The sequence below is a fragment of the Pelodiscus sinensis genome, chromosome 1, assembly GCF_049634645.1.
Source record: "Pelodiscus sinensis isolate JC-2024 chromosome 1, ASM4963464v1, whole genome shotgun sequence".
In the NCBI taxonomy this organism is placed as follows: domain Eukaryota; kingdom Metazoa; phylum Chordata; order Testudines; family Trionychidae; genus Pelodiscus; species Pelodiscus sinensis.
Genome location: NC_134711.1, coordinates 183,338,175 through 183,365,508, shown reverse-complemented (window position 1 = coordinate 183,365,508; position 27,334 = coordinate 183,338,175). Strand labels below are relative to the sequence as shown.

Sequence of the window (27,334 nt, the reverse complement as noted above, 5' to 3'; positions counted from 1 at the left end):
GGACTGAGTCCAGTTTTCTGATTAGGAGTGGCTCTCATGCTCATTAGGGCAATCGGGAGTGCTTCTACCCATGTTAATCCAGAGTTCTCACATATTTTAGCAAGTTTGTTCTTTAAAATCCTGTTTCATCTTTCTACTGCTTCTGCGCGCTCCAGGTGTCGTGCACAGTGCAGTGCTTGTCTGGGAGAGTAGTACTTTTCCAGGTTTTTTTTGAACAATTTGCCCAGTAAAGTGGAGACCTTTATCACCGGAGATCACAAGGTGTATTCCCCATGATGGGATGTAATAATTTAGAAGTTTCTTAGCTACTGTGATGTCATCATGTTTCCTTCAGGGATAAGCTTCTACCCATCCCAAAAACAAGCAGACAATAACCAGCACACTATTTAAAAGATTGACATTTAAGCAATTGAATAAAGTCCATTTGTAAATTCAGAAATGGTCCCAAAGGCGGAGGTCTGGTTACCGGAACTGTGTTTACAGGTTTACCCACGTTGTGGGCTTGGCAGACAGGGCAAGCCAGACAGTAATCTTTGGCTGCTTGGGAGAATTTGGGAGCAAACCAATTTTGTTTTAGGATTGCTACCATCCCCCCTTTTGCCAACGTGCGACAATCTAGGGAGCACGGGGGCAAGGTGAGGTAGCAAGACCACTGGGGCAACAATGTGGCCATCAGAGCTGCACCACAAGTGGTCTGGGTGCAAGGTGCACCCTGCCAGTCTCCACTCCTGCTTTTCCGATTCTGGGGCTTGGTCTTGCAGGAGGGCCAGTTCTGAAAGAGACGGCGTAGGAGCTGGCGATGGTAGGAGAGAAGGGAAAAACAGCAGGTAGAGGAGCAGATTTCACTACATTCTAGACAGTACAAACTGCATAGCCTGCTACTAAAACTCTACTAAAATTATAAAGGCAAGAACCATTTATATAAAGCACAATATTAAGATTATTCAAGGGACTTAAATTATTCTTTCATTAGAACAACAATATTGTACACACAACGTTTGAAATACATATATCACAATCAAGATACACACAAGACAAATCTGGACAGAACACAAACTTATGTCATGACACAGAACCATGGTTTTTTTTTTTTCCTTCGGTTAATTTTCATATGATATTAGCGCTTCTTGATGATCTGAAAGACAAAGAAAACATTTCTACCCCCGTCGGGGTGGCCCATTATAACTTAAAATACTGCCTAAGATCTGCTAGGGGAACTAGTTACATCTAGTTCCTTACCACTTCTATGGGTGAGTGAGCTGTAACTTTCTGAGAACAAGAGAGCTTCATCAGTACTCGTGACCTTCCACTCTCTTGAATTACCTCTGAGCTGCTAGCTTTCCTTATCAGTGGCATGCCTCAGTTTTTCTCTTGTACTGCAGACCAGGCTTATTTTATTTACTGCTACAGAAACTCTTAGAACAAGGTGCTTGCTAGTTACTATTCCAGCAAGCAAAAAGGTTTTCCTTTCCTGAAAAGAATCACATGCAATGTTACAGACTTACTTATGGGGGACAGTGCTCCCCCCCCTTCCAGAACAGACAGGCAGTTTGCAGACACACACAACCTTGGATCTGAAAGCAAGCCAAAAGTGCTATCAGCTCAGCCTTGACCAGAAACACTGTGAAGTTTCTGGGCTTGGATTTTTTTAAACAATAATTAGGTTCTTTGGAAGACACATTTAACCCTTAGGGTGCAGGTTTTACAAATTTACAATGTATAGATTCTATTCTTTTATGCGGTTAACCAATTAAGTTTCAGTAGAATTCCTTATTTTCTCTTTAATAGATTTAACAAAGTGTCTGTAGCTAAATGTTTAACTTGACTGTTTCATTGCTAAGATGATTAAAAGAGGCTGCAAGAAACAAGTCATTTCTTAAAGCAGGTTTGTTTTGTTTTTTTTTTCCTCCCCTTTAGGATTTGGAGGAACACTTTCTTTAAACTATTAAACTTATTTTAAACTTTGTTTTGCTTTGGATCGGGCAAGTTTGTTACAGGAGCCCGTGTTTTCAAAGGGAAGAGCTAATTCCTTTCAGTTATTTTTCATGTTTCCTCTCTACCTGTGTATGCGTTATAAAGAGGGATAGAGGGGTGATGTTGTGCCAGATTTTCCCCCCAAGCTTGGTTGATATAGGTGTGCAAACTGAGAATTTTTTTTTTCCACTTCTTATGCATTATTTTGGCACAGAGGTGCTGCAGCAACTTTTAAGTTACCTATCTTACTGCAGGGTGGATTTTTGCTTTTCTGAGCTTTACTTTCATCCCTCATAGCTTTAATTTTTCCTCTTTTCCAATTTGTTAAATGCTTACAGGTCCTTGGACCATTATGCACGTACATGTAGTACACAGGGGTGCCTTTCGGCAGAGTGGGGGGTGTTTAGACTAACCCCCACTTAAACTAACTTTACACACTCCAAAGAAAGAGTCTGCCGGGTCTAGAGTGTCAGACCTTAGCAGCTCATGAAATAAGGGGAGTCGTCACTCCCTCACATATCCGCTGAGTCTCGAGGTTCAGCTGACCCCCCCCCTTGCGTTCAGAGCTCCCTCGTGGGAGAGCCCTGGTGCAGCTGGGATCAGCTCAAGTCTCAGACCTATGCAACGGCATTCATTCTTCACTCATTACATTCATACTCATTTTCCACACACATTTTTTTCTCCTTTTTCACATTTTTCCTATAGTTTCCACATTTAGCTGCATCTTTATTTATTGTCTAGTTCCCATGGGTTTCTATTAAGTGACGCTGCCCTAAGACACCCGGCACTTAATATCAGACTTCATTAGGATCCTATACCAGAAAACACTTAACATAAAGGCACTGGAATTCCTGTAGACTGACCTACCCCCATTTCATGCGCGCGCTTAATTCTGTAAGACACCGAACTAAAGTCCGCCTGCTTACACCATATTCTGCAAGTCACCGAATCAGGATCCGCCTGCTCGCTCTGCGAGTCACCGAATCAGGATCCGCCTGCTTGCTCTGCAAGTCACCGAAACAGGATTCGCCTGCTCGCTCTGCGAGTCACCGAATCAGAATCCGCCTGCTCGCTCTGCGAGTCACCGAATCAAGAATTCACCTGCTCGCACTGGTCCCCCCCCCTTTTTGTTGCGAAGCACTGGACTCAAGGTCCACCTGCCTCGCAGGGGTTTCCGGCACCTGCCCCAGCCCGGCAGAACACCACGTCCTGGCGCCTGGAGACAGCCTGGCGGAATGGGGCACTATGGCCTGGGGTTAGCCTCAGAGGTCAGTACTACGCCCACAAATAACAGAGAGAGACAACAAAGCTTCCCCACAGTTCCGTGTGCCGAGAGAGAGTAATGGCACCACACCAGCTTTTAGCGTCCGAACTCAGAGGGTCCAGCGCATGGCTGCCTCACTAGAGACACCGGTGTGCCCTTTTGGAACTGTGACACATAAGACAGGCCTAATAGACAAAGACAGACACAGACAGACAAAAATGTTAGCCGCTCCACAAAATTGAATTCCGTAGCTCCCCTTACCCCGATGGCCGGCCGTCACTTCAAATCCCAAGCCCTCAACCAGGAGATTTCGTAACAGGTATCCCCTTTACCTTCTCTTGAGCGCTCTGAGAGGTTTGGAAGTGGAGTGCCGGTCCGTCCATACGGGCAAGTGGCGCGTTAGGAATCTCGGTGGAACCTCCAAATTGTCGAAGCAAAAACACGCTCCTCTGTGTTTAGGCAGCTAACAAGCAGCTTTATTAATTAATAAAGCACAGCATGAGCCAAACGTGGTCACAGCAGAGCCAGACCCAGTAAAGCTGCTAATACAATCAATCCTAGTATCTTTATACCCTTAACCAAACAGTCTGACATCAGGGCATCCAATTACAGAAATCCTCAATTAAATTTGGAAAAACAAAGCCTTATCAACAAGATGGCGGACAGGTGCGAGGGAGTACATCTCCTGTCCCAACCAGCCCAATTAACACATACCAATAGCCCATCCTGTAGGCCTCTTCTCACGGGGTGACAGAAAGTTCACTCTGGTCTACGTGCTTGAGAGAAAAGCTGAAATGGTTTCTGATATACAAGATGGCTTCTAGCTAAATATGAAAATGGTTTCTACAGCTTCTACAGTGCATCACTGATACCATGCTCTCACATGGCAACATCTGGAAGTGATGCTTTCTAGCATCTCTGGTTGGTTGGCTAGGTAGTAGACTCTGTGCCCTCCTGGCATCATAAACTTTCCACTCCAAATGCAAAGTGCTTTTCTTCCACCTTGCATTCTTTAATACAAATACATAGCAACATACATAAAATAACTCCCCAAACAAATAAAATACATATCCTACCCAAAAATCCACACCCCAAAGAAATCTCTCCACTGGACACAAAATTCTCCACCTGGGGAGACAATAAAAGGGAAAGAACAAATCACACATGCACTGATGTTATTCATGTCACATAATGCATTCATATGCTATGGTCGTGAGAGTGGTATAAGACCTTATGTACAATTATACAGAATAGAAATTATGGAAGTCCATGCCATCTTGGAAGCATTATAGGTAAGGGATTTACTTGAACTGCAAAAGGGGGTAGTTTGACCTAAGCGTGGTGACAGAGAGATATGCCTTGTTGCCAACTAACTATCTATTAATTAATTGCTTTGGAGGATGTTTTATTACAGGACATTTCTCATCTCAAGTTGAACGTGTTTGTTGAATGCTTTATTTTTGATTGACCTCAGAATCTTGGATTCAGACGCATGCAGTCGAGATTGTAACATGAATTATTTCTCAATATGTCAGCTCAGACAGCTCAAAGATGTTGTGTTACCAAAAATTTACATTCCAGTAAATTGAAAAGCATTTCCTCTCTGGAGCAATACCAAAGAGTTAAACAGGATGTGAAAATGTTACAGTATTTTCTTTAATATAAGTGCTATTATTTGACCTATAACAGTGGAGCAGCTAACTGGATGTAGAAAAACATGTATGCTCATGCATGCCCAACCCCTGATTTCTGTAAATAGCAAAACTTCTGTGAACTTCAATGAGAGCAGGTGCACTGACCCTTTCTTCACCCTTACGGGATGAAGAAAATTAAAAAAGGCATCTCTGTGGAATTTATTTCAATGTGTCTGACAAATGTCTGGGAAGCAATTTTGTGTCTCAGATAACTATTTGGAGCAAAATAAGAGACATAGATAGTGGTTCATCTTGTTTATAAGGTTTTGTATTATTATATTACATCCTTTCTCTGGTTTTATCTTTTGATGTCCCACTCTGCCCGTACTGGGGAAAACAACTATTTCTGTCAGCGATCTATTCCTAGTACATTCAGTTTGAAGGCTGGATAATCATTAGAGCCAATATTTCTAATGAGGGTACAGCAGGTATGTCCTCCACAAAAATACCTTCATTCTCACCAAGACTGAAAAAACTCTGGCAGTGTGTGGGTAGACTGTTATGCTCAGAGAAAGCCCAAGTATTTACATAGGTGCACTTTTGTATAGGAAGTGGCATGGAATCGAGTCATGTTGTGATTGAGACAAATTAATCAATGAGGAGTTCTTAACTCACTGAGTTTGATCCTCAAAACATAGGGGCTGCGTCTAGACTGGCATGATTTTCCGCAAATGCTTTTAACGGAAAAACTTTTCTGTTAAAAACATTTGCGGAAAAGAGCATCTAGATTGGCACGGACGCTTTTTCGCAAAAGCACTTTTTGTGGAAAAGCGTCCTTGCCAATCTAGTCGCAGTTTTGTGCAAGAAAGCCCCGATCGCCATTTTCTCCATCAGGGCTTTTTTCGCAAAACAAATCTGAGCTGTCTACACTGGCCCTCTTGCGCAAAAGCATTTGCACTAGAGGGCTTATCCCTGAGCAGGAGCATCATAGTATTTGCACAAGAAACAAAAGCGGCCACTTTTGTGGAAAAACTTGCTAGTCTAGACGCAGCCGTCAGATATTCTTAGCATTGGTGTATGTGCCCTTTCTCTGCAAGCACTTGAGAAGTCACTGTGCTGGTTTACCTTGGAAAAGCCCCGAGACACATCATAAAGCCGTGGTCACCAACCCGTTGATCTTGATCGACTGGTCAATCGGGAGGGTGCGACCAATCGTGAGGTATTCAGGGCCCCTCCATTTCCTCCCACCCCCAAGAAGCCCCACTACCTACCTCCAGTGACAATGGAGGTAGCGCCGGCTTCCTGCAGGGTGGATGGAAGTCTCGCAATTGCGCTCTACTTCCGGGTTTTCAGGAAGTGCGCTGGCTGCTTCCTCTCCCCCAGTCAGTCAGCACGGTACCTGAAAGGCCAGGTCTGTGGCATGCCGAGAACGTCCTTCCCCTGCAGGTGGGGAGGGTGTAGGAGTCCCCAGAGAAGGTGCGTGTGGACTTCCCTCCTCTGTGGGAGGGAAGGGGTAGGAGTCCCCAGAGAAGGCACACGCTGGGATGTTCTACCCCTGGGGGGGGAGAGGGTAGGAATCCCCGGAGGAGGTGCACGCTGGGACTGCCCTCCTCTGCAGGGGTAGAGGGGGTAAGAGTCTCTGGAGGAGGTGCATGCCAGGGACTGCCTGTTCCCTGCCCCCACAAACACTCCGTTCCTTGTCCCAGCACCCACCGGCAGCCTGCTACCTGCCCCATCACCCTGTCCCCTGCCGCAGCACCCACTGGCACCCTTCCCCAGTATCATATCCCCTGCTCCCGCCAGTACAGTTGGGGCCACATTAGTGAGGCTTGGGGGATTTTGGAGGAGTTTTTTTTTTTTTTTTTGCATCTCACTTGTGTGGCCTCAACTGACTTTTCTGTGAGTCAGTGACCCCTGACTCAAAACAGGTTCCCCGCCCCTCTCATAAATAAAGACAACGCTGAAACTTCTTGTGTTTGACATAATATTTTATTTAAAAATAAAGCCTGGCCAACAAACCCCCAATTAGGGCCAAGCCCCCATCTGGCTGCGGCATCATAACATTCCTGTACCTCTCCTCGGCCCCAAATCTGAGCCTATCATACACTGAAACCCCCTGTCCTGAGCCTCTCATCCCCAAATTCCTGTACCCCTACATCCTCAGTCTTCTGCCACAACACTTCTGCACCATCCACACACCGTAAATCTGTGTCCTGAGCCCATCATACTCCCAAACTCCCTGTCCTGAGCCCCTCACATACCCCAGTCCAAACTCCTGCACCCTCACATCCACAAGCCTGTGGCTTGCTCAGCACCCCAACCCTCCATCTGACCCAACACTCCCTAGCTTAGAGCCCCCTTCCTAAGCCATCATCCCCTTCTCCACCTCCTCCTGCATCCAAATTCCCTCCCAGAGCTTGCACCTCTCACCGAAATCCCTCATTCCCACCCCAGAAGCCACACATCCTGTCTCAACCCAGTGAGGGTACAGCTAGACTAGAAGAGTTTTTCCGGGATACCAGAGGTATCCCGGAAAAACTCTTCCGCATCCAGGGACATGTTTGTTCTGCCGCTTTTTTTAGTGGAAGAGAAAACATGCTCTTTTGGCAATCCCTGTATTCCTCATTCCATGAGGCATAAGGAGGCTTCCAAAAGAAGGGGTTTTTCTGACATTTGGCCAAATCTAGACAGGCCAAATATTGGAAGAATCTCTTCCTAAAGAAGAATAGAAAAAAAGGTGGCAGTGTAGCCGTATCCTGAGAGTGTATAAGGGCTGGGGATAGCAAGCGATGGAGAGGTGGAGAACAGAGAGGGCAGGGCTTCAAGGAAGGGGTGGGGTCTTGAGGGAAGGATGGGGTAGATCTTGGCTTGTTCTGACATTTAAAAAGTGCTCTTGGGCATAAAAAGGTTGGAGACCACTGTCATAAAAGATCCTGGAATACCACCAAGTAATGGTTGAATACGTCACACTCTATGCTGTCTCATTTTCTGCATTATCTCCATTTAAACAGTTAAAATCTCTGAAGTTAATGCAGGATTTAGAATCTGAAGGGGAAATTGTTTGTGCTGCAGACACCACAATCAGAGTGGTTATTTGTTTTAAAAAAGGTTTTCATTGATATTCAAATATACAAATGATGGACATGTTTGTTTGGTTTTGCATTTAATCAGAATCTGATCCAGAGGTTAAGGCACTTTTCCAAAGCCACAGAGTCAGATACTAAGGTTGCCAGATTGTTTCAACAAAAATACCAGACACACTTGACATTAATTCAAAGTCTACATTACATCTGATTTAGAAAATATTGGACATTTTTATTTTCTCAATTTGTTTCCCAAACAGAAAGCTCAAATACTGGACTGTCCGGTTCAAAACTGGACACCTGGCAATCCTATCAGATACCCAACACAGAGCCCTGTTCCCTAAGCTCTAGAATATACTGTTTTAAAAAGCCATGAAATAGATTTATGTGAAAGAGGAAGGGTACATAGTGTCAGTTTGTGCTGTATTGTCGTACATTGGATAGGTCTACACTGTATTCAGAGATGTGATTGCAGCCTGATATGCACAGCCACACTAGCTTTAATCTAGTTAGCATGTTAAAAATATCAATGCAGATCTATCAATTCAGGCTTCAGTACAAGTTAGGAAAGTAAGTGTGTATCCAGGGAACCAGGTAGGTTGGATAGCCTGCACTGATGCCATGGTCGTCACTGCTGCTTTTAGCCATGCTAAATAGATTATAGCTAGGGTAGGTATGCCTGCCTGAGCTAGAGTAACACCTCTGATTAAAGTATGGCCATACCCCTAAGCAACAGCAAATAGAAAGCCAGTATGATCCTAGTACAGATTTGACTTCAGACAACCATAGGAATGGAGGTTGCTCTAGAATATTAGAGTAGCTTGACCATCCTGTAGGGACAGTTGGATGATTGAGACTGTTTTACTATCTGTGATGAGAATTAGTTTTACTGTGCTTTCAATGCAGGTGCAGAGACATTCATTTATTTTTAAAGATCCTAAGCCTTTTCTGGTCAGAGGCAATGAAAACTTGCCACTGGGAACAATTCTTACAAAACCAGTGGTTTCCCTTCCCTTTTTTTATTCTCTTGCCATACATGTGTTGCATGGTTGTACCACAGGTGATACATGCACATGTTTAGTCTTCACTTGAACTTGCCTTTCATTGCTGAGAAAGCTATGTTTATCATTCAGGGGAAGTGAGAAAGGAGGACGGAGCAAACGCAATGAAGCAGAAGCCTGGACTGTGCTTTTAGTGTCAATTTCAGCTTTGGGGACAAGGGAGATGGTGGTGTGTCCTCAAATTTTCTGCACCAGCGTTGCACACTGACACTTTGCCATTGACTTCAACAGGGCCAGGATATCACCCATTGTATCTAATTTGTCTTTTTGATTATACAGTAATTATTTGTATAAGCCATAGCACCAAGAAGGAAGGATGTTAAATGGCAGATATCTGGCTAATCGTCTACCCTCTGCAGTGGTGTAGAAGGAGCCGACTCAAGCCGGGACTGCTCACTGGTTCTGGACTGCTATGGCTCTGCATTTTAAATGTAGTTAGAGCTGCTGGGCTCTTACTACATTTACAATGAAGAGCCGTAGCGCCCCTGACTGGCAGCCTCTGTTCACAGTGGCCTGGGCTGCCCATTGTCATGTAGCAGGTCCTTTTGACAACGGCCTTGCGCGTATTGTCCATACTACCACACAAAAGCCCCTCACAAGAAAAACACAGGCCACTGAGGCAAATCCAGAAACAAAGCTTGAAGTCCCTCAGGTGCTCAGCACGGAACTTAACTTGGCAAGCACCCGGGCCAGGGGCCTTCAAGCCTCAGTAAACGGAACTGAACTTTGCAACCATCTGGGCCAAAAAGATAAGAGCAGGGACACAAGCTGTCCCATCCACTAAGTTAATGAGCACTAAAATAACAGGACAAGATAGGAATAAGAGAAATGAGCTGTCATGTACACCAATTAACAAGCAGCTAGACCAGGGAAGCAAAAACATAGCTAGCTTTCATGTGTGCCAGTCATGTCTGCATCAGGCACGAACCACAATGCCCTGAGGCACACGTCACATCACAAGGAAGGAACCCTAATATGGTACCAGATATCAAATAACCCTAATATGGTACCGGATGTCAAAATTATAGTATAAAGCACCCTGAGCCCTAAGCTCGGGGAGTTTCCGTATCAACATAGAAGGCACGTATCGTCCAGCCTGGCTGAGGAAAACCTGTTTTAAAAATGACTCCTTGCAGCCTCTTTCAATAATCCAGGCAAAGAAACAATCAAATTCAAACATTTGGCTACAGACACTTCATTAAATCTGCAAAGGGGAAATTAGGGATTCCACTGAAACTTAATTGGTTAACTGCATAAAAGAATAAAATCTATACACTGTAAATATGTAAATCTGCTTTGTGGGTTTAAAAAAAAATTGGGTTTATTTTGTTTCTGATAATGCCCTCTCACTTAAAACTGTAAACAAACAAGGCACAAATTAGTGCTACTTGCTCAAGGTATTCAACCGCTAAGGGTTACATTTGCTCTCTTAAAAAAAAAAAATTGTTTTAAGAATCTTAGCCCTGAAAATTCACTGTCTCTCTGTTCAAGGCTTGGTTGATAACACTTTTGGTTTGCTTTCAGATTCAAATATGTGTGTGAATGCAGGCTGCTCAACTGTTATAGAAAAAATCTGCTATTCACAGATTTCAAGAGGGGGTAACACACACACCACCCTCTAAAGTAAATTGTCCTAATAAGAGGCATGGTATATCACCAGATATTCATAAGCACTTACTTGTAAGAAATTTAATGTTAATGTTACTGTTTAATATGGGAATAAATTTAGTGTTAATAAATAAGCTTGTAACATTGTATATTGTATACAATTCTTTTTCAGAATAAAATAAAACCTTTTGCCTGCTGGAATAATAATTAGAAGACAACTTGTTCTAAGAAAAAGTTTGTAATAGTTAATTCTCTTATTACCACCCATAAATAATTTGAAGCTTCACATATATTAAAAAAAACCCTAATTAGTGGTATTAGAGGGAAACTGAGACGTGCCACCTTTAACTTAGTTGTTGAACAATTAAGTAATCCACCCAAACACACTAAAACTGGTTTACAAAATAAAAGCATATTGTTAAGTAATAGGCTGATCGAAATTAACAAAGAACATCTATAAAGAAAAAGATACTCTAAAGTATAATGTTCCACCCTGACAGGGGTAGAAATGTTTTCTTTGTCTTTCAGAACAATCAGAAAGTGCTGGTGCCAGCTGAAAATCAACTGAAGAAAAACTGTAGTTTTGTGTCATGACATAAGTTTGTGTTCTGTGTTCTGTCCAAGTTTGTCTTGTGTGTATCTTAATTGTAATACCTATTACAAACGTCATTATATGTAGAATATTGCTGTTTTAATGAAAGAATATTTTAAGTAAATTAAAAGCATAAATTTGAACACAACAAAATTAATCATTGGGCCCAATCAACTGGCAATTCTAAACTTAGTCAATTGGCAACTTTAAAATTTAGCTTACAAATAATAGAGTAGTAATTGTTTAGGCTAGGAGAATGTTAACAATATCTCTGCAGGTGAACAAAAAGGAACTGGAAGGAAGCAAAGAGTGTGCCATGTGGAAAGCAGGACTGGGAGTAGGGTACCAGCCCGCTCCCCACCAAACTGGCTTTGCTTTATTGGCCACACCAAAGAAATATTTAGCTTTTCAACTTGCACACCAACCGTAGAAGTGGTTTGGACAAAGATAATAAGAAATCTAGTGTTTGTAAGTCAAGTAGACGCTAATCATGTTAACTCCACTGAGGATCCCTGGGTAACCCTCTTTTATGAGTATTGGTCGGAGGAATAGGATTAGCTATGATAAAGTTTGATGACAATACACCAGCCAACAGCAATGACCATCGTCTCCAACAGTTAAACACAGGACATTTCTGGCTTTGTGAAAATCTGGCTCACTCTCAACTGCCCAACAATGCTAAAGGATGTTGTACATTTGGCTACGTAACGATTCAAGGAGGAGGCATTTACGTACAAGACTCCTCTCAACCCCACTTTGGTCAGCAAAAGCATGATTGGCACTCCTTTTGGCAGTCGGTGGGTACCTGGTTTGGAAAAGCGGCTATTGCAGTCTCTACCTGGAACCCCGTTGGTCATTTCATGGTGCAAGAATGAATTGAACAGAACGCCCTAGCCATTGAATGTCTCAGTAACCAAACCAGTAAAGGACTTAAATTGTTGTCAGACAAAATTGAAGAAATGGGCGTGTATACAATGCAGAATAGGCTAGCCCTTGATTATTTATTAGCAAAAGAAAATGAATTTTGTACGTGGTTAAATGAGTCACAATATGGTACAGTAAAACTCCATTAGTCTGCCATCCAGTGCTCTGGCACTCCTGATGGTCTGGCACCATCAGGAACCTGGAAGTGCTTGGGGCAGCTGCACAATTGGAGTTGCTCTGCGCCTGGCTTTCCTGATTCAGCCGCTGCTGAAACTGACCAGCAGCTGAATCGGGGAAGCCAGGGGCAGAGCAGCTGGGGTGCTGCCAGGTTGGTCCCATAGCACCACCCCTCGGCCCTGCGGGACCAACCCCGCAGCACCCCAGCTGCTCTGTCGCAGGTGTCCCCAATTCAGCTGCTGCTGAAACTGACCAGCAGCGGCTGAATCGGGGATGCCTGGGGCAGAGCCAGACTATTGGAACCGGGGGCTATGAGAGGTCTGGGATGGCATCCCCCCTACCCCACCCCAGACCCCTCATAGCCCCTCTTCTGATAGTCTGGCATATTTGATAATCCGGCACCCCCTGGGTCCTAAAGGTGCCAGATTATCGGACGTTTACTGTACTATGTTTAAGGATAAATGTATGGAAATTAAGTCAATTAAGCAAAATGTAAGTGATGTAATCGAAAATATTGAACAAATTGTATCCTATGTTCGGGAGTCATGCTCCTTTTTCGGACTTGGAAGATTAGCCTGCTGGCTTGGGCATAGGACGATACAAAGAACTTTTTGTTTCCATCTTCATCACATTTATTACGTGTATTATCTGTCTTGTCCTAGGATGTGCTGTTTTAAAAGTTTGCATCAAGCGAGTTGTAGCCCAAGTGCTTCTCACAGAACAGAGGCCCCTTTTCTATGCCAACAGCGGCAGCACCGAGGAAGAGGAGGAGGTATACTTGTTGGTCCCTGGGTCACTCGGCCATGGCCACAGGGGCATGTTGTGTAGCAGGTCCTTTTGACCATGGCCTTGCATGTATTGCCCTTACTGCCACACTAAAGCCCCTCACAAGCAGGGGAAGATGACGATTTTGCAGAGCCCTGGGCAGCACAATTTCACGGGGCCCCCCCTTTCACACAGCGCATGCGTGGTGGCACCATGCGCATGCCCGGTGGCGCCACGGCGCATGTGCAGGGCTCCTTGAAGTGCGGGGCCCGGGGCGGCTGCCCCGCTCGCCCTGCCCTATATCCGCCCCTGCTCACAAGGAAAACACAGGCTGCTGAGGCGGATCCAGAAACAGAGCTTGAAGTCCCTCGGGTGCTCAGCACCGTTCTCAGTAAACGGGACTTAACTTGGCAAGCACCTGGGCCAAAAAGGGAATAGGGACATAAGCTGTCCCATCCACTAAGTTAATGAGCACTATACAACAGGACAAGATAGGAATAAGAGAAACGAGCTGTCATGTACACCAATTAACAAGCACCTGGAGCAGGGAAGCAAAAACATAACTAGCTTTCACGTGTGCTAGTCATGTCTGCATCAGGCACTAACCACAATGCCCTGAGGCAGATGTCATGTCACATGGAAGGAACCCTAATATGGTACCGGATATCAAATAACCCTAATATGGTACCGGATGTCAAAATTATAGTATAAAGCACCCTGAGCCCTAAGCTCAGGGAGTTTCCGTATCAAAATAGAAGGCACGTATCGTCTCGCCTGGCTGAGGGGTTGATCACCCAAGGCCGCCTCCTACCCACCAAATCACAAAAGGGTGTACGAATCCGGAGCATTCTATGCGTTGTTTTTTGTCTGTGTATCGTAATTGTCACTGGGTTTGTAAGTATTGCTTAATATATTAGGGTATGTCTACACTACCCCGCTAGTTCGAACTAGCGGGGTAATGTATGCATACCGCACTTGCTAATGAAGCCCGGGATTTGAATTTCCCGGGCTTCATTAGCATAAGCGGGGAGCCGCCATTTTTAAATCCCCGCTGCTTCGAACCCCGTGTAGCGCGGCTACACGGGGCTTGAACTAGGTAGTTCGGACTAGGGTCCTATTCCGAACTACCGGTACTCCTCGTGAAACGAGGTGTACCAGTAGTTCGGAATAGGCACCCTAGTCCAAACTACCTAGTTCGAGCCCCGTGTAGCCGCGCTGCACGGGGTTCGAAGCAGCGGGGATTTAAAAATGGCGGCTCCCCGCTTATGCTAATGAAGCCCGGGAAATTCAAATCCCGGGCTTCATTAGCAAGTGCGGTATGCATACATTACCCCGCTAGTTCGAACTAGCGGGGTAGTGTAGACATACCCTTATTTAGCAGCTTAGTAATAGTTAGTTGTATTGTATTAACCATATTGCATAATGGTACCACACCTAGGTCTATATAAGAACTAGGAGTAGAATTGAGGGGTTGTTAAGTGAATAGGCAAACTAATATTCTTTAATGTATGTTTTATTTGTATGCTACGTTGTCTTAAATCAGAGAGAGTAATTTAATATAATCAGATTGTAGTCAATAAAGTTTGTAATTGGTTAAGTACATTTAAGTCTCGGGCTTTCCTCCTTCACGGCCCCAGTCCCTTGCCACAAAAAGCCACCTCAAGACAATCTTTCGAGCCTCTGGTTCGTCACTCATGAGTAGGGGCTGCTCTCGCTGCCCTGACTGTCACAAACAGAGGATGCTCCAGCAGCTCTAGCACTAGCACTAGCACTAGCCCTAGCCCTGGCCACCATGAACAGAGGCTGCCACCAGAGCAACCTCTATTCACAGCAGCCAGGGCTGGTACTGGCCAGACGCTGCTGCTGGAACAGCCCCTGGCCATGGATACCAGGGCCACCGTGAACAGGGACTGTGGGTGGCAGTAGCCCATGTCTGCATGGGGGCCCAACTCCCTGCTGGGATCCCCATGGACAGGGGCTGCTGCCAGAGCAGCCTCCCCTATTCCCCCCGCTGCCCCTGATAGAGGCAGCAAGGAGTGGGCAGGACAGATGGCACTGTGGAGATGGTGCTGGGGTAACCTGCTTTTAAGCCAGCTCCCTCAGCACCTTCTCCTGTTCCCCTCCCCTTGCTGCCTATCATAGAGGCGGAGGAGGGGGGGAACAAGTAGTTGAGTACTCCACTCGAGTACCCGATAAGCTTATGCTTATCAGTTAGTAGAATAGTCGGCTACTTATTTATATCCCTACATAGAAGCCCAAGTCATGGACTAGGAGCACATTGTGTGAGGAGTTATACAAACATGAACAAAAAGATTGTCCCTTCCCCAAAGACCATATGATCTAAGGACAGCACAGCAATACCATTGCTCATCTGTAATCTGAGTATACCAAATTGTTGAAAAAAATTTCCTCTTTTCTAAACAGGCATAAAATGTCACTTTATTAGTAAGTGTAACTAAGAAATTCCCAATATACTGCCTGAGGGTTGTCAGCTGAGCTAGTAGAATACTTACAGTAGTTTTTGAGGGAAAATTTGCTAATTTTTAACTTCCTTCAATCTTGCTTCAAAGAGCAGAAGCAAGGAAGGAAGTCTTGACTTGCATACGCACTTCATATCACTCACTCAGCATAAGCCATGATTAAATGAAAAATTTCCCAATGAGATGATTTTGTACAAGTTTTATCAGAAAAGCATGAGGAGTCAAAGAGCTCAAATTCAATTTTCAGGACATGGCATTTCTTGTCTCCAGACTATTTAAAATGTCTTCATGGTTTTTTTTATATGCAGAGCTTTAGCCATACTGCTGCTCAGTGATAATTAGGCCCCTAAATCCCTAGGGCTGTGTCTACACTGGTGCGATCTTGCGCAAATGCGGCTGCTCTTGCGCAAAAACTTGCTGCCTGTCTACACTGACCGCATGTTCTTGCGCACGTAAACTGACGTTCTAATGTAATATTCTTGCACCAGAACTCTGACGCTCCCGCTCAGGAATAAGCCCTTTTCTTGTGCAAGAGGCCAGTGTAGACAGGCAACATGAATTTCTTGTGCAAGAAAGCGTCTACACTGGAATGGATGCTTTTGCACAAAAGCACATCTCTTGGACAAAAGCACATGCCAGTGTAGACGCTCTCTTCTGATAGAGTTTTTGCAGAAGAACTCTTCCGCAAAAGAGTTTTTGCATGAGAACACGCCAGTGTAGACGTAGCCTAGGTGTAAAGTTAAGACTATCCCTTTTTAATTTACTTTCAGTGACTAGAAGAACTTTGTCACTTAGCTCTCCACATTTACTGGAAAATATTACCTCAGACTGGAATGAGAGCTCCATCATGAGCTGAAGAAGTGGGTTGTGCCCACGAAAACTCATGTTTTGTTAGTCTTTAAAGTGCTACCAGACTATTTGTTGTTAAGTTTTTCCTGCATTTTCTTGTCTTTTCAGTCAAAGGCTTCATTCTAGATTTGAAAGGGGCTGGGTTTCCTATTTTTGGCCAAGGGACACAGGATTATTCTAGTTAGGGGAATAGCTTATTCAAACAGCTTAAATGTATTCTCCTGTACACAAGCAACCAATAAAAACTTAATACAAAAAGCGGCCTTTTCCTCGGCCACTTCCTCTCCACCCCCAAACAGAACTGCCTGAGGTTAAATGAGCTCTATGGGCTTGTCTACACAGCACAGTCACCTCAAGTTGGTACACTCCAGTTCCTCCAGCCTAGCCAGCCTTGCTCCAGTGCGCAAGACCACATTTCAGAAGAGCATTGAAGTTACACAGAGAGATTCTTTTCTTATAGCACACGGGAACAAGACTCGCTGCTGCTGAGTAGTTATAACTCATGTTGTTGCATCCCCACTGCATTACCGGCTGGAGCATCAGAATCATGGGCGCTTCAAACCCTCTCCTAGTCCCGTTGCAAGCTAGCTATTTTGCATTTAACTCAAGATACAGATAAAGGTGTGAGTAGAAGTTGTGTTATAACTTGAACTCACTGTGCTATGAACATATTCCTGATTTAGCATACACATTGGCCTTAAGCCTCACCAATTCCTAGCAATACATGCCATTTAATGGTGGTATGTATAATGTTTCTCTTTACCATAACATGAGTCCCTGACATTAGGTTTGCCAGGTGTCTGGTTTTGAACCAGACAGTCCAGTATTTGAGTTTTCTGTTCAGAAAACAAATTGAGAAACTATAAATGAGGAAATATAAATGTCTGGTATTTTCTAAATAAGATGTAATGTAGATTGTGATGTAATGTTAAGTGTGTGTTTTTTTGTTGAAACCACCTAGCAACCCTAGTTCAGGTTTAGTTTGATATTATTGGTATGTGTGTGGGTATATATATAAAATAGAGATATAGCTATTGTATATAGATGTAAACAAACATCTACACTGAGTAAATTGGTAAGTTTATCTATCTGTATATTTTTAAATGTACGTCTGTCTTTCCATCTGTGTGTCTGTTTGGTCAAGAACTTTTTCTAAACAGTAAGAGTTAGGACCACCAAATTTGGTATGCAGCTGCCTATTTTCTTTACTTAAAGCAATATCAGAGTTTGGATTGTGACAGGAAAACATGATGTGTGGGATACAGGACCGTTTTCCAGAACATGGAAAGGGATGGGGCAGAAAGAGGAGGAACATGATACTCACAGTCACCACTGGGGGCAGTGAGTCCAGGGGAGAACTATACTGCAGCATGACCACTCTAGGGTGCTGTACCACCAAGAGAGTGGCCAGCAGGGCTGAGGCTCACCATCTTGCCTGCCAAGTCTAAATGTGGTTGAACTAGAAAGACATGTGACTATGCCACCTGGTACTGGATATCCTTTTTGAACCTGGTGTTTTTCCATTGGAAAGAGGGATGCCAAATAAAGGATTCCTGCCCCGGGGAAAAGTCTATTGATCTTCAGCTGGCCTGGGAAGCTGCCTAAAAGGATACAAAGAACATAAAGAGGGTTGGAGGCATGAGTCAGAGCAAAAGAGTTTGTCTCTGACTTGAGATTATACCTGAAATAAGAACAGCTCTTTAGGGTCAGAATCTGCATACTGCAAGTTCCTTAATTAATTAGAATTAGCTATGCATTTTCTTTTAATTTAAATTTAGTAACTTACTTTGATCTGTTTTCACTTACAACCACCTAAATCCTACTATTTGTACTTAATAAAAACACATTTGTTTACTATCAGGCCCAGTGTAAATAACTTACCCAGGGAGGCAGATCTCTCTTTTACTGAAAAAGAGCGCTTACCAGGTAAATTTCCTTTGTGCAAAAGTTTTACACAAAGACAAATTTATTTGCGGGGGCGGAGGGGGGAGAGTTGGTCCCATTTGGGGGTTGGTTTCCTGGGCGTGGAGCCCTAGAACTGCTTCCACCCACAGCTGAAATGGTTCAGTGTTTGCATTGCTCTGCAAGATGGCAGTAACCCCTACTCTGTGCATTATCTGGGGGAGACTAGAGGATCTGGCTCAGCAGGGTGGTGGAGAGACCCCGAATGAGTAAAAAGGCAGGCATCAGTGGCATGATCAGCACACTAGGGGAAAAATTGGGGTCCAGAGGAATGTATGTGGGGAGGGTGAACAGTGATACCAGCCCCCTGCAGAGGGAGGCAAGGCTAGGATGTAAGAAAGGCAGTGCTCAAGTGACATATGACCACCAGCCCAAGTCTTCTCTTTTTCACACTAAACAAACCCATTTTTCCCCCCAGTCTTCGCTCTTAGGTCTTGTTTTCTCTCTCTCATCATTTTCGCTGCTCATCTCTGGAAATTCTCCAATTTGTCCACAGTTTGTCTGAAATGTGGTACCCAGGACTAGATACAATACTCTAGTGAGGCCTAATCAATGCAGAGTAGAGTGAAAGAATTACTTCTTAAGTCATGCTTATGTCACTTCTGCTAATACATCCCAGAATTATCTTGCTTGTTTTGCAAGTGTCATACTGTTGACTCATATTTAGCTTGTGATCAACTATAACCCCACAGCCTTTTCTGCAGTATTCCTTCCTATGCAGTCATTTTCAATTTTGTATGCATGCAACAGTGTTCCTTCATAAATGGAATATTCTGCATTTGTGCTTATTGAGTCTAATCCTATTTATTTTAGCCCATTTCTCCAAATCATTTTTAACTTTAATTCTATGGTCCAAAGAACTTGCAACCTCTCCCAGCTTGGCATCATCTGTAAACTTAATAAGTGTACTCCTTATGCCATTATCTAAAAAAATTGATGGAGCTACTGAACAGAACCAGGCCCAGAAATGATTCCTGCAGAACTCCACTCAATATGCCCTTCAAGATTGACTGTGAATAACTTGTAAGTACTCGCTTAGCAGTTCCATATAGAGTGAATTTCTCTGTTTATGAGATTAGATGAGACAATATGAGAAGTCTTACTAAAATCAAGAGAGGCCACATCTACCACTTCTATCCAATCCACAAGATTTGTTACTCTATTCTATCAAAGAAAGCAATTAGGTTGGTTTGACATGATTGGTTCTTCATGAATCCATACTGGCTGTTATTTATCACTTTATTATCTTCTTGAATTATTTACTCCACTCTCTTTTTCAGGTATTGAAGTTAAAATGATGGATCTGTAATTCCATGTGTTGTCCTTATTCCCCTTTTTATAGATTGGCACTATATTTACCCTTTTCCAATCCTCTGGAATCTTTATCTTTCATGGGTTTTTTAAGATAAGCAATAACAACTCATGAATCTCCTCTGTCAACTCCTTGTATATTCCAAGATGTATTTTGTCAGGCCCCAGTGACTTGAAGACATCTAACTTGTCTCAGTAATTTTTAACTTGTTCTTTCCCTATTTTAGCCTCTGATCTTAATTCACTTTCACTGGTGTTCACTATGTTAGTCCAATTACTACCAACCTTTCTGGTGAAAAGTGAAACAAAGAAGTCTTTTAGCACTTCTGCTATTTCCACGTTCTGTTATTGTCCCCCTCCCTCCCATCCCTTGTTGAGTAATGTGCTTACCCTGTCGTTGGTCTCTCTTTTGCTTTTAATGGTTTGTAAAACGTTTTCTTGTTACCCTTTATGTCCCTGTCGAGGGGTACGCTCCCCTTATGCTGTTTCCCACAAACTCTTCCCACGAGTCCACTTATCAGGGTCTGTACAGCCCAATGGCTGGAGTCAGAGTCCCAGAACCTCCTCTGTGGGGTCAGTGCAGCTCAGTGGCCTAAATCCCTATCATGTTCCCATCACATTGGGGTCATTATGACGTCGAGGCCCAGTCGGAATAGCACACCCCTCTGTTGGGGTAAATACGGCCTGGGGCCTAGTTTCTCAATATATCCCCCTCTATTGGGGTAAATACAGCCCTGAGGCCTAGTCCTTGCAATGCTCCCCCAGAGTGGGGTAAATGCAGCCCTGAGGCCTAGTCCTTGTGGTGCCCCTTTATCAGGGTCCATATGGCCCCACAGTCCACTCTTTGAAGTACACCCCTCTATTGGGATAAATACGGCCTATTCCTTGTGGTGCACCTCTACTGGGTTCAATATGGCCCTGTGGCCCAGTCTGAAGTATGCCCCTCTATGGGGTAAATGTGGCCCTGAGGCCTAGTCCACAGGTTTAAGGAACTACCTGTGCTTAGGAGCACTGCCGGTGGGGTAGGGGCACCCAGGCCCTCCCATTCCACCAGGTCCCATCCCAGGGCCCTATGGACAGTTCTTAGTGGGGGTTCCCTCCCTGCAACATGCTGAGCTAGGGTTGCCAGATAGTTTAACCAAAAATACCAACCCCCCCCGAAAAAAACCTGTTGAGGGGGAAAAAAAGGGGGGAGACCAAAGTTGTTGAGCCCCCCCCAAAAGGACCCCCAAGAGTTAAGCAACTAAAATAAATAAATAAATAAATAAAACAGCATGGCCCCTTTAAGTGCGTGCAGAGTCAATAGGGATAGGAAGAGGAGAGGTTGAGCACTAAGACCCAGGGAAGTCATTGCTTCCCCTTGCTCAGGTCTTTTTGCCGGTGCCGGTTTTCTTGGTCGAGCCAGAAGAGAGCTTCCCTGGAGAACCAAGTAAGTGGGGGACAGGGCCCAGTTGCTGAGCGTGTCGTAGGGTTGCCAGGTGTCCATTATTTTCGCCTCCTGGCAGGGGAAAAACCCCCAGAAAATACCAGACATTTTAGGTGTCTGGTATTTTCTGAATATTTTTACTGGATAGGAGGCGAAAATACCAGACTGTCTGGATCAATACCAGCCACCTGGCCACCCTACGCTGAGCATTCGGGGTTGCAGTTCCCAGCCCTGGGCCACTTTCTACCACCCCACGTGCCTCCCTGTCACCGTACCACCAACATGTCGCTGGGGCCGGGGCAGTTGCTGTAGTGGCTGCTGCGTCGGCTCGGGCTGCATCTGCTCCTCCAGTTCCAGGGCTTGCTCCGCAGGTCCTTCCCCTTCAGCGGTCAGGCCAGAGTGAGCTGTCTCAGGGTCTCTTATACTCCAGCTCACCTGTGAGCAAGCCCGGCAAGGCCATGGGGGAGAAGTGCTTTCAGCCAGCTGGGCCCAGTCCACAGTCTGTTCTATAGTGCTGAGCTGCAGGGCCCCATCACAGTCGCAACCTAGTTTAATTTCATTTTGTGCCTGGGCCTTTTTAATTTTGTCCCTATGCAGTCGTGTGTTTTTATTCATCCTTTGTAATTTATCCTAGTCCCCACATTTTTGGGATTTCTTTTTGAGTTTTGGATAATTGAAGATCTCTTGGTGAAGTCAGGGTGGGTGCCTGCCGTACATCCTCTCCTTAATCGGCTGCCTCACCCAGCCTAATTGATTGAAAAGTGACCAGTGCTGGGTTCTAATGTTTCACAGCACTCTGTCACAATCTTTCAGTATACCAGTGGTCACTAACTAGTAGATCGGAATCTTGGAGCCTTTGACAAATGCTGGCACTTCATCTGCCCCTCTCGGCACTGCTATGCTGCTCCTGCCCTCTGCCTTGGAGCAGCCTCCCAACCCTGGGAGTCTCTTGCTTGCTATGCAGGGCAATGGAAGAAGAGGAGGAGGGGGTGGTGATGTCAGGGTGCCCCTCCCTCCTCTCTATACCCCATCTCCACAGAGCAGAGGGAGGGCAGGGATGGAGTTTGTTGGCTGCTTTTGGGAGTGGTACAGGGCCAGTATAGGTGTGAGCCTGCCTTAGCTCCCTGCACCACTCCCCAGCAGTCACCTGTGATAAATGATGCCCAGCTGGAGCCTGCATCTCAAACCCTGGCCCCAGTCCTGAATACCTCCTGCACTCCAAACCCCAGCCCTGAGTCCCCCTGTACCAAAACTCTCTCCCAGAACCTGCACCACTCCTGCCCCAGGTTCATATCAGAACCCCTCTCACAGTCCAAATCCTTTAGCCCAAGATCAGAAACCGCATCCCTCCCTCCCACCCTGTCCACTACCTCCAGCCTGATAAAAGTGAGAGAGGATGGAGTAAGCAGGGATGGGGCCTTGGAAAAGGGGTAGGAAGAAGGTGGGGCAGGGTATTTGGGTTTGAGGTGGATCCTGGATTTCACTTAAATTCAAAAAGTGATCTCATACTTAAAACGGTTGGAGACCACTGCACTATACAACATAGTGTTTGTTGTGGTTTAAAAAATGGCTTTGGATTTCTTATCCTTCAGGGCTTGCTGTAAGACCCATCTTTTTTTTGGGCTTTTCCTGACTGTGCTGTGAGTGTTGTGTTCAAATTATTATTATTTTAAAATAAATATTGCACAGCTCTTACAGGTAGGCTCCTTTTCATACAGTGAAAAGTAAACAGTAAATATAGATCTCTCTTCCTTAAATCACTGCTTCAACTAGACATAGGTTGCCAGGTGTCCGGTATTCACCTGGACAGTTCGGTATTTTTGCCTCCTGTCTGGTAAAAACATTCAGAGAATACTGGACACCTGAGATGTCCGGTATTCTCTGAATTTTTCCCCAGCCAGGAGGTGAAAATGCCGGGCACCTGGCAACCCTACAAACACTCAGCACCCGACCTGCCCCCCCGGTCTCCAACACCCACAGCCCCCCAACTCCAGCCCCCATGCTTACCTGGTTTCCCAAGGCTGCTGGCACAAAATGGCTGCTGGCCAAAAGACCTACGAGAAGCAATGCTTCCCCTGCGTCTTAGTGCTCAACCGCTCCCCTGTTCCTATCCCTGCACTTACTCTTAAAGGGGACATAGTAATAGAGATGTAGCTATGGTTGATGGACATACTGTTTTAATGCTGTTTTATTTTAACTTTTTTTTTTTGGCTTAAATCCTTGGAGTTTTTTTTTCTTTTGCTCAACACCTTTGGTCTCCCCTTCTCCTTTTTTTCCCCCTTCAACAGAATTTTTCCTTGGTGTTTTCTTTTTTTTGGGGGGGGGGGGGAGGATGTTCGGTATTTTTGTTTTAACCATCTGGCAACCCTAACTAGACACCTGCCAACGGAACTAAAAAAATTGCTGCCCATGGAGAGACAGTCAAACAAATCACATCTATCTTCAAGCTTTTTATTTCCAACTCCCAGAAATCAGTTTACCTGACAGTGTGGTGTGAAAGCAGGGAAATGTAAGAGGGGCTACCAGCGTCTATATAGTTGTGACTTTTTTTCTTGCTAGCTATAAAAAGTTGACTCTTAATGAGTATAATGAATATTGCATGAATCAGACACTTTTGTCACTATATATTTTATTTACATACATTAGGTAAAATTAGTATTTATACAAACAGTATATCTATAAAATATATTATTCACATCTGTCATAATTTGGATCAGTATTAAATAAAAAATATTTATCTTCTGAACATTTAGATTAAAGAAATACATAAAAAGGAGCTATCAGAGTAATTGCTGAAAAAACGTCCTTGCAACAAAATTCTGTCCTATGAAAATGATTTTTTAACCTTCCTCCATTTCCTCGATATTTTGTCCATTAATATTTTAAAAGACAAACAAAAAATATATTAATATATTTGTATATTAAGCATATTAATGTGATATGTTGAAGAAACATCCATTTTCTTGATTTTTGTGTATTCTTCCTGAACTAGCCAATTAGCCTATCATAAGATGGGATTTTCAGGTTTCTCCTTCACATCAGTCTTCTCTCCTGAGCCTCCGGTCTCTCGCTCCGTCTCTCCCTCTCTCCTCCTCTTGCCTCCCCCTCTCTCTCAGCTCTCCGCTGCCTCCTCCCTCTCTCTCTGTCTCTCTCTTTCTCTTCTCCTCCCCCTCTTGCCTCTCACTCGGGAGACTGCGGAGCCCAAACGGTCACTTGCGCCACTTGCTCCCATGCAGCGGCCTGGCTGAGCGGCGCAGAAGTCAGCCAAGTGCCATGGCAGGAGGCGAAGGGGGGCGAGGCGGTGACGTTCACGGCCAGGGTGCGGGGCCTGGAGCTGCTGTCATGCCGCACATCACTGCCCTGCCCCCCTTCGCCTCCTGCCGTGGCGCTCAGCTGACTTCTGCGCCGCTCAGCCGGGCCACCACGGGGGAGCAAGTGGCCATTTGGGTTCCCCCGCGGTGGCCCGGCTGATCGGCACATAAGTCAGCCAAGTGCCACAGCGGGAGGCAAAGTGGGGTGGGGCTGTGACGTACACAGCCAGGCCCCGCCCCCTGGCCATGTATGTCACCACCCTGACCCCCTTCGCCTCCCGCCATGGCGCTCAGCTGACTTCTGTGCTGCTCAGCTGGGCTGCCGAGGGGAAGCAAGTGGTGCCAAACGGCCGCTTACTCCCCCTCGGGGGCCCGGCAGAGCGGCACTGAAGTCAGCCGAGTGCCACGGCAGGAGGCAACAGCGCCGTCCAGAGGGAACAGCCAGCGTTTCAGTGTTACAGAGTCTCAGACATTGGGCTACTAGATATATGATTAGTTCTCTAAAAGATGCGTATTTGTCCTATCCATATAACAACAAAAATTATGACACAATGTTGCCACCCATTCAACAAATTATGTTTTATATATAATATATTCATTGCAATCCATTTTTTCTGAGGGAGATTGATATTTTTCTGAATTAATATATGTTCAGATAACTTTGCAGCACTTGAAGGACTTGTTTCTCTTACAGTAAAATCATAGTATATGCTCAGTATTCTTTGCCCTTACAGCAGCTATTCTTTTTTTATGTGCACAGAAGTATATCCTAGCTACTGATCATTTGTGAACTGAGTACTAATTAAGCCATCTGGTCTACTAGATTAATATTTAACTCCATTTCTTGGAAAGTCTTTTCACTGACTTCAATAAGAACTTAGGGCAGAATCTCAAAGGGTATAAAGCAGGGGTGGGTAATAAGTGGCCTACAGGTTTGCCAAGGGCACAAAATGCTTTATTTACCTGCACATCTGCAGGTTAGGCTGCTCGCAGGCTAGACTGTTGGCTGTGAATTGCCTCTCTTAATCAATGGGAGATGCAAGAAGTAGTGGCTGGTCTGTGCCACTTCCCGCAGCTCCCATTGGCTGGGAATGGCAAGCAGCTGTATCTACAGATGCACAGGTAAAGAGAGTCTGGCAGACTAACTCTGGTGAATCACATCTGTCCTGCGGGCTACTTTTTTTCCATCCCTGGTGTAATACCTCCATTGACTCCACTGTAAGCCTATGAGGAAGTATGGCCCATAGCTAATTTCTCACATTTAAAACATATGAAATTTGTTAGTACCACTTTAATAAAATAGCTATCAAGAATAACTTAATAATTTTAGTGTTATACATAAATCAACCCTAAAATATTAATCTAGTTGCTACTAGTCAGATTTTAGGCCAATCACAAACAAAATTTAAAGATTTTCATACCAAAAATCAGTAAAATCTTAAGTTTTTGTGGACAGGAAAAGTTTCCTTTGAAAATTATGCTGTGGTATTCACAATTCTGGTCAACTTTAATAATAAATATACAATAAAAAAAATGAATTATATATTTAATACTTTATAAGTAGTACCACATTATGGAGCAATATTATTATTTCACAGGTTATAAATAAGTCAGTCATTAAAAATGAGTGGCTAAGAATTGCATCCTACTACAGGACTCATTTATAATGTTTCTCAGAGTTGAAAAATAAATATGATTGACAAAATTTCTCTTTACACATTTTAAATCAAAGTTTACCAAGAGCTTGCTGTTACAGTCTCACTATGAAGTCACATCTAAATGAGTTTTTGGTTATTTGTTTTCAGCCTGAATCAGATATAAAGACTGAACTTGATCCCTTTTTGAAAGCTGAAGCTTCTTCTGAAATAGAAATCTCTTCTTTGGAGTCCTGAAGCTGTTCCTCTGTGTTGCTTGTCTCATTGCTACAGTTTTCATATTCTTCTGAAATAACAGTTAACTTGTCATAGGACTGATCCTCTTCTGGTGACTGTGGTGAAATAAACTGTGAACTGTAGGAAGGCTTGCTCAGAAACTGAAGGAAGAGAGGGGAAATAACTATCAAGCTGTGCTTATCTCTCTTTTCCAGCATCTGCTTCAGTTAGTTTTCCTCAACAGTTTTTAAAGGCCTTGCACTGGTGAATCACTGTCTTTGGCCTCATGTACACTAGAAAAGGTCTAGCTGTATTGGCAATCCCTCCTAGATTCTGCTTATATTTGTAAAAGAGTGTTTTTGTCTGTATGGGTTATGTCAGTTCCCTGAATAAAATATGCTATCATACCAGCAAAGGGACCTTTTTTGACGTATAAATGCATCTAAGCTAGGGTTTTGCTGGTATAATTTTGGTGGTTGGAATGTGGGCAAGTAATTGCACCCCTGATCATAATAGCTATTCCACCAAAAATTTTAAGTATAGACCAGCTCTTATGCAACTACTTTGAAATTTCTCTGTTCATTTTTACTCTCTTCAACATGCATTGAACAACCTTTTCTTCAACATGACCTAATCAGATTCTCTTTTATCTTGCTATTGATACAAACAACATGCTCATCCAAGAAGCAATGGGTACCCGAATGGACTGAAAGTTTTCTCTGAAGTAGCATTACAGTAGTAAGACACAGAAATGATTATTACTTTTAATATAACCTTGTCAAAATTCTGATAGATTCTATTTCAAAGCAAATCACAATAATTTTGAATTATTACTCAAATGAGGGTTAAATGTAGTACAGAGACATAACAAAATTTTTCTTAAGTAATTTTTTAGCATCTGTGAGAACTATTCAATGGTAACAAAAGAGCTATCTGTGCTATTAACCTCTGGACTTTTTCAGCTCTATTTTATTTGACATTTAAATTGTGGCCATATTTGGGTATTTGGGGGATGTGTTGCCCCGCAAAACTGCAAACTTTG

At 44.1% G+C, this 27,334-nt stretch overlaps 1 protein-coding gene and 1 long non-coding RNA gene across 3 annotated transcripts in view; one reads left to right on the top strand and one right to left on the bottom strand.

Moving 5' to 3' along the window:
- LOC142820956 (uncharacterized) overlaps positions 1–27,334 on the top strand; it is a 66,257-nt gene that overhangs the window by 15,859 nt on the left and 23,064 nt on the right. The window lies entirely within an intron of this gene.
- IL10RB (interleukin 10 receptor subunit beta) overlaps positions 23,618–27,334 on the bottom strand; it is a 31,441-nt gene continuing 27,724 nt past the window's right edge. The window contains exon 7 of one of the 2 annotated variants that reach the window (XM_075910999.1): positions 23,618–26,453. In XM_075910999.1, coding sequence (XP_075767114.1) covers positions 26,223–26,453 — 231 coding nt within the window. In that variant the 3' untranslated portion in view covers positions 23,618–26,222. The remainder of the gene's footprint in view (positions 26,454–27,334) is intronic. The other variant, XM_006126037.4, reaches the window with a different exon arrangement.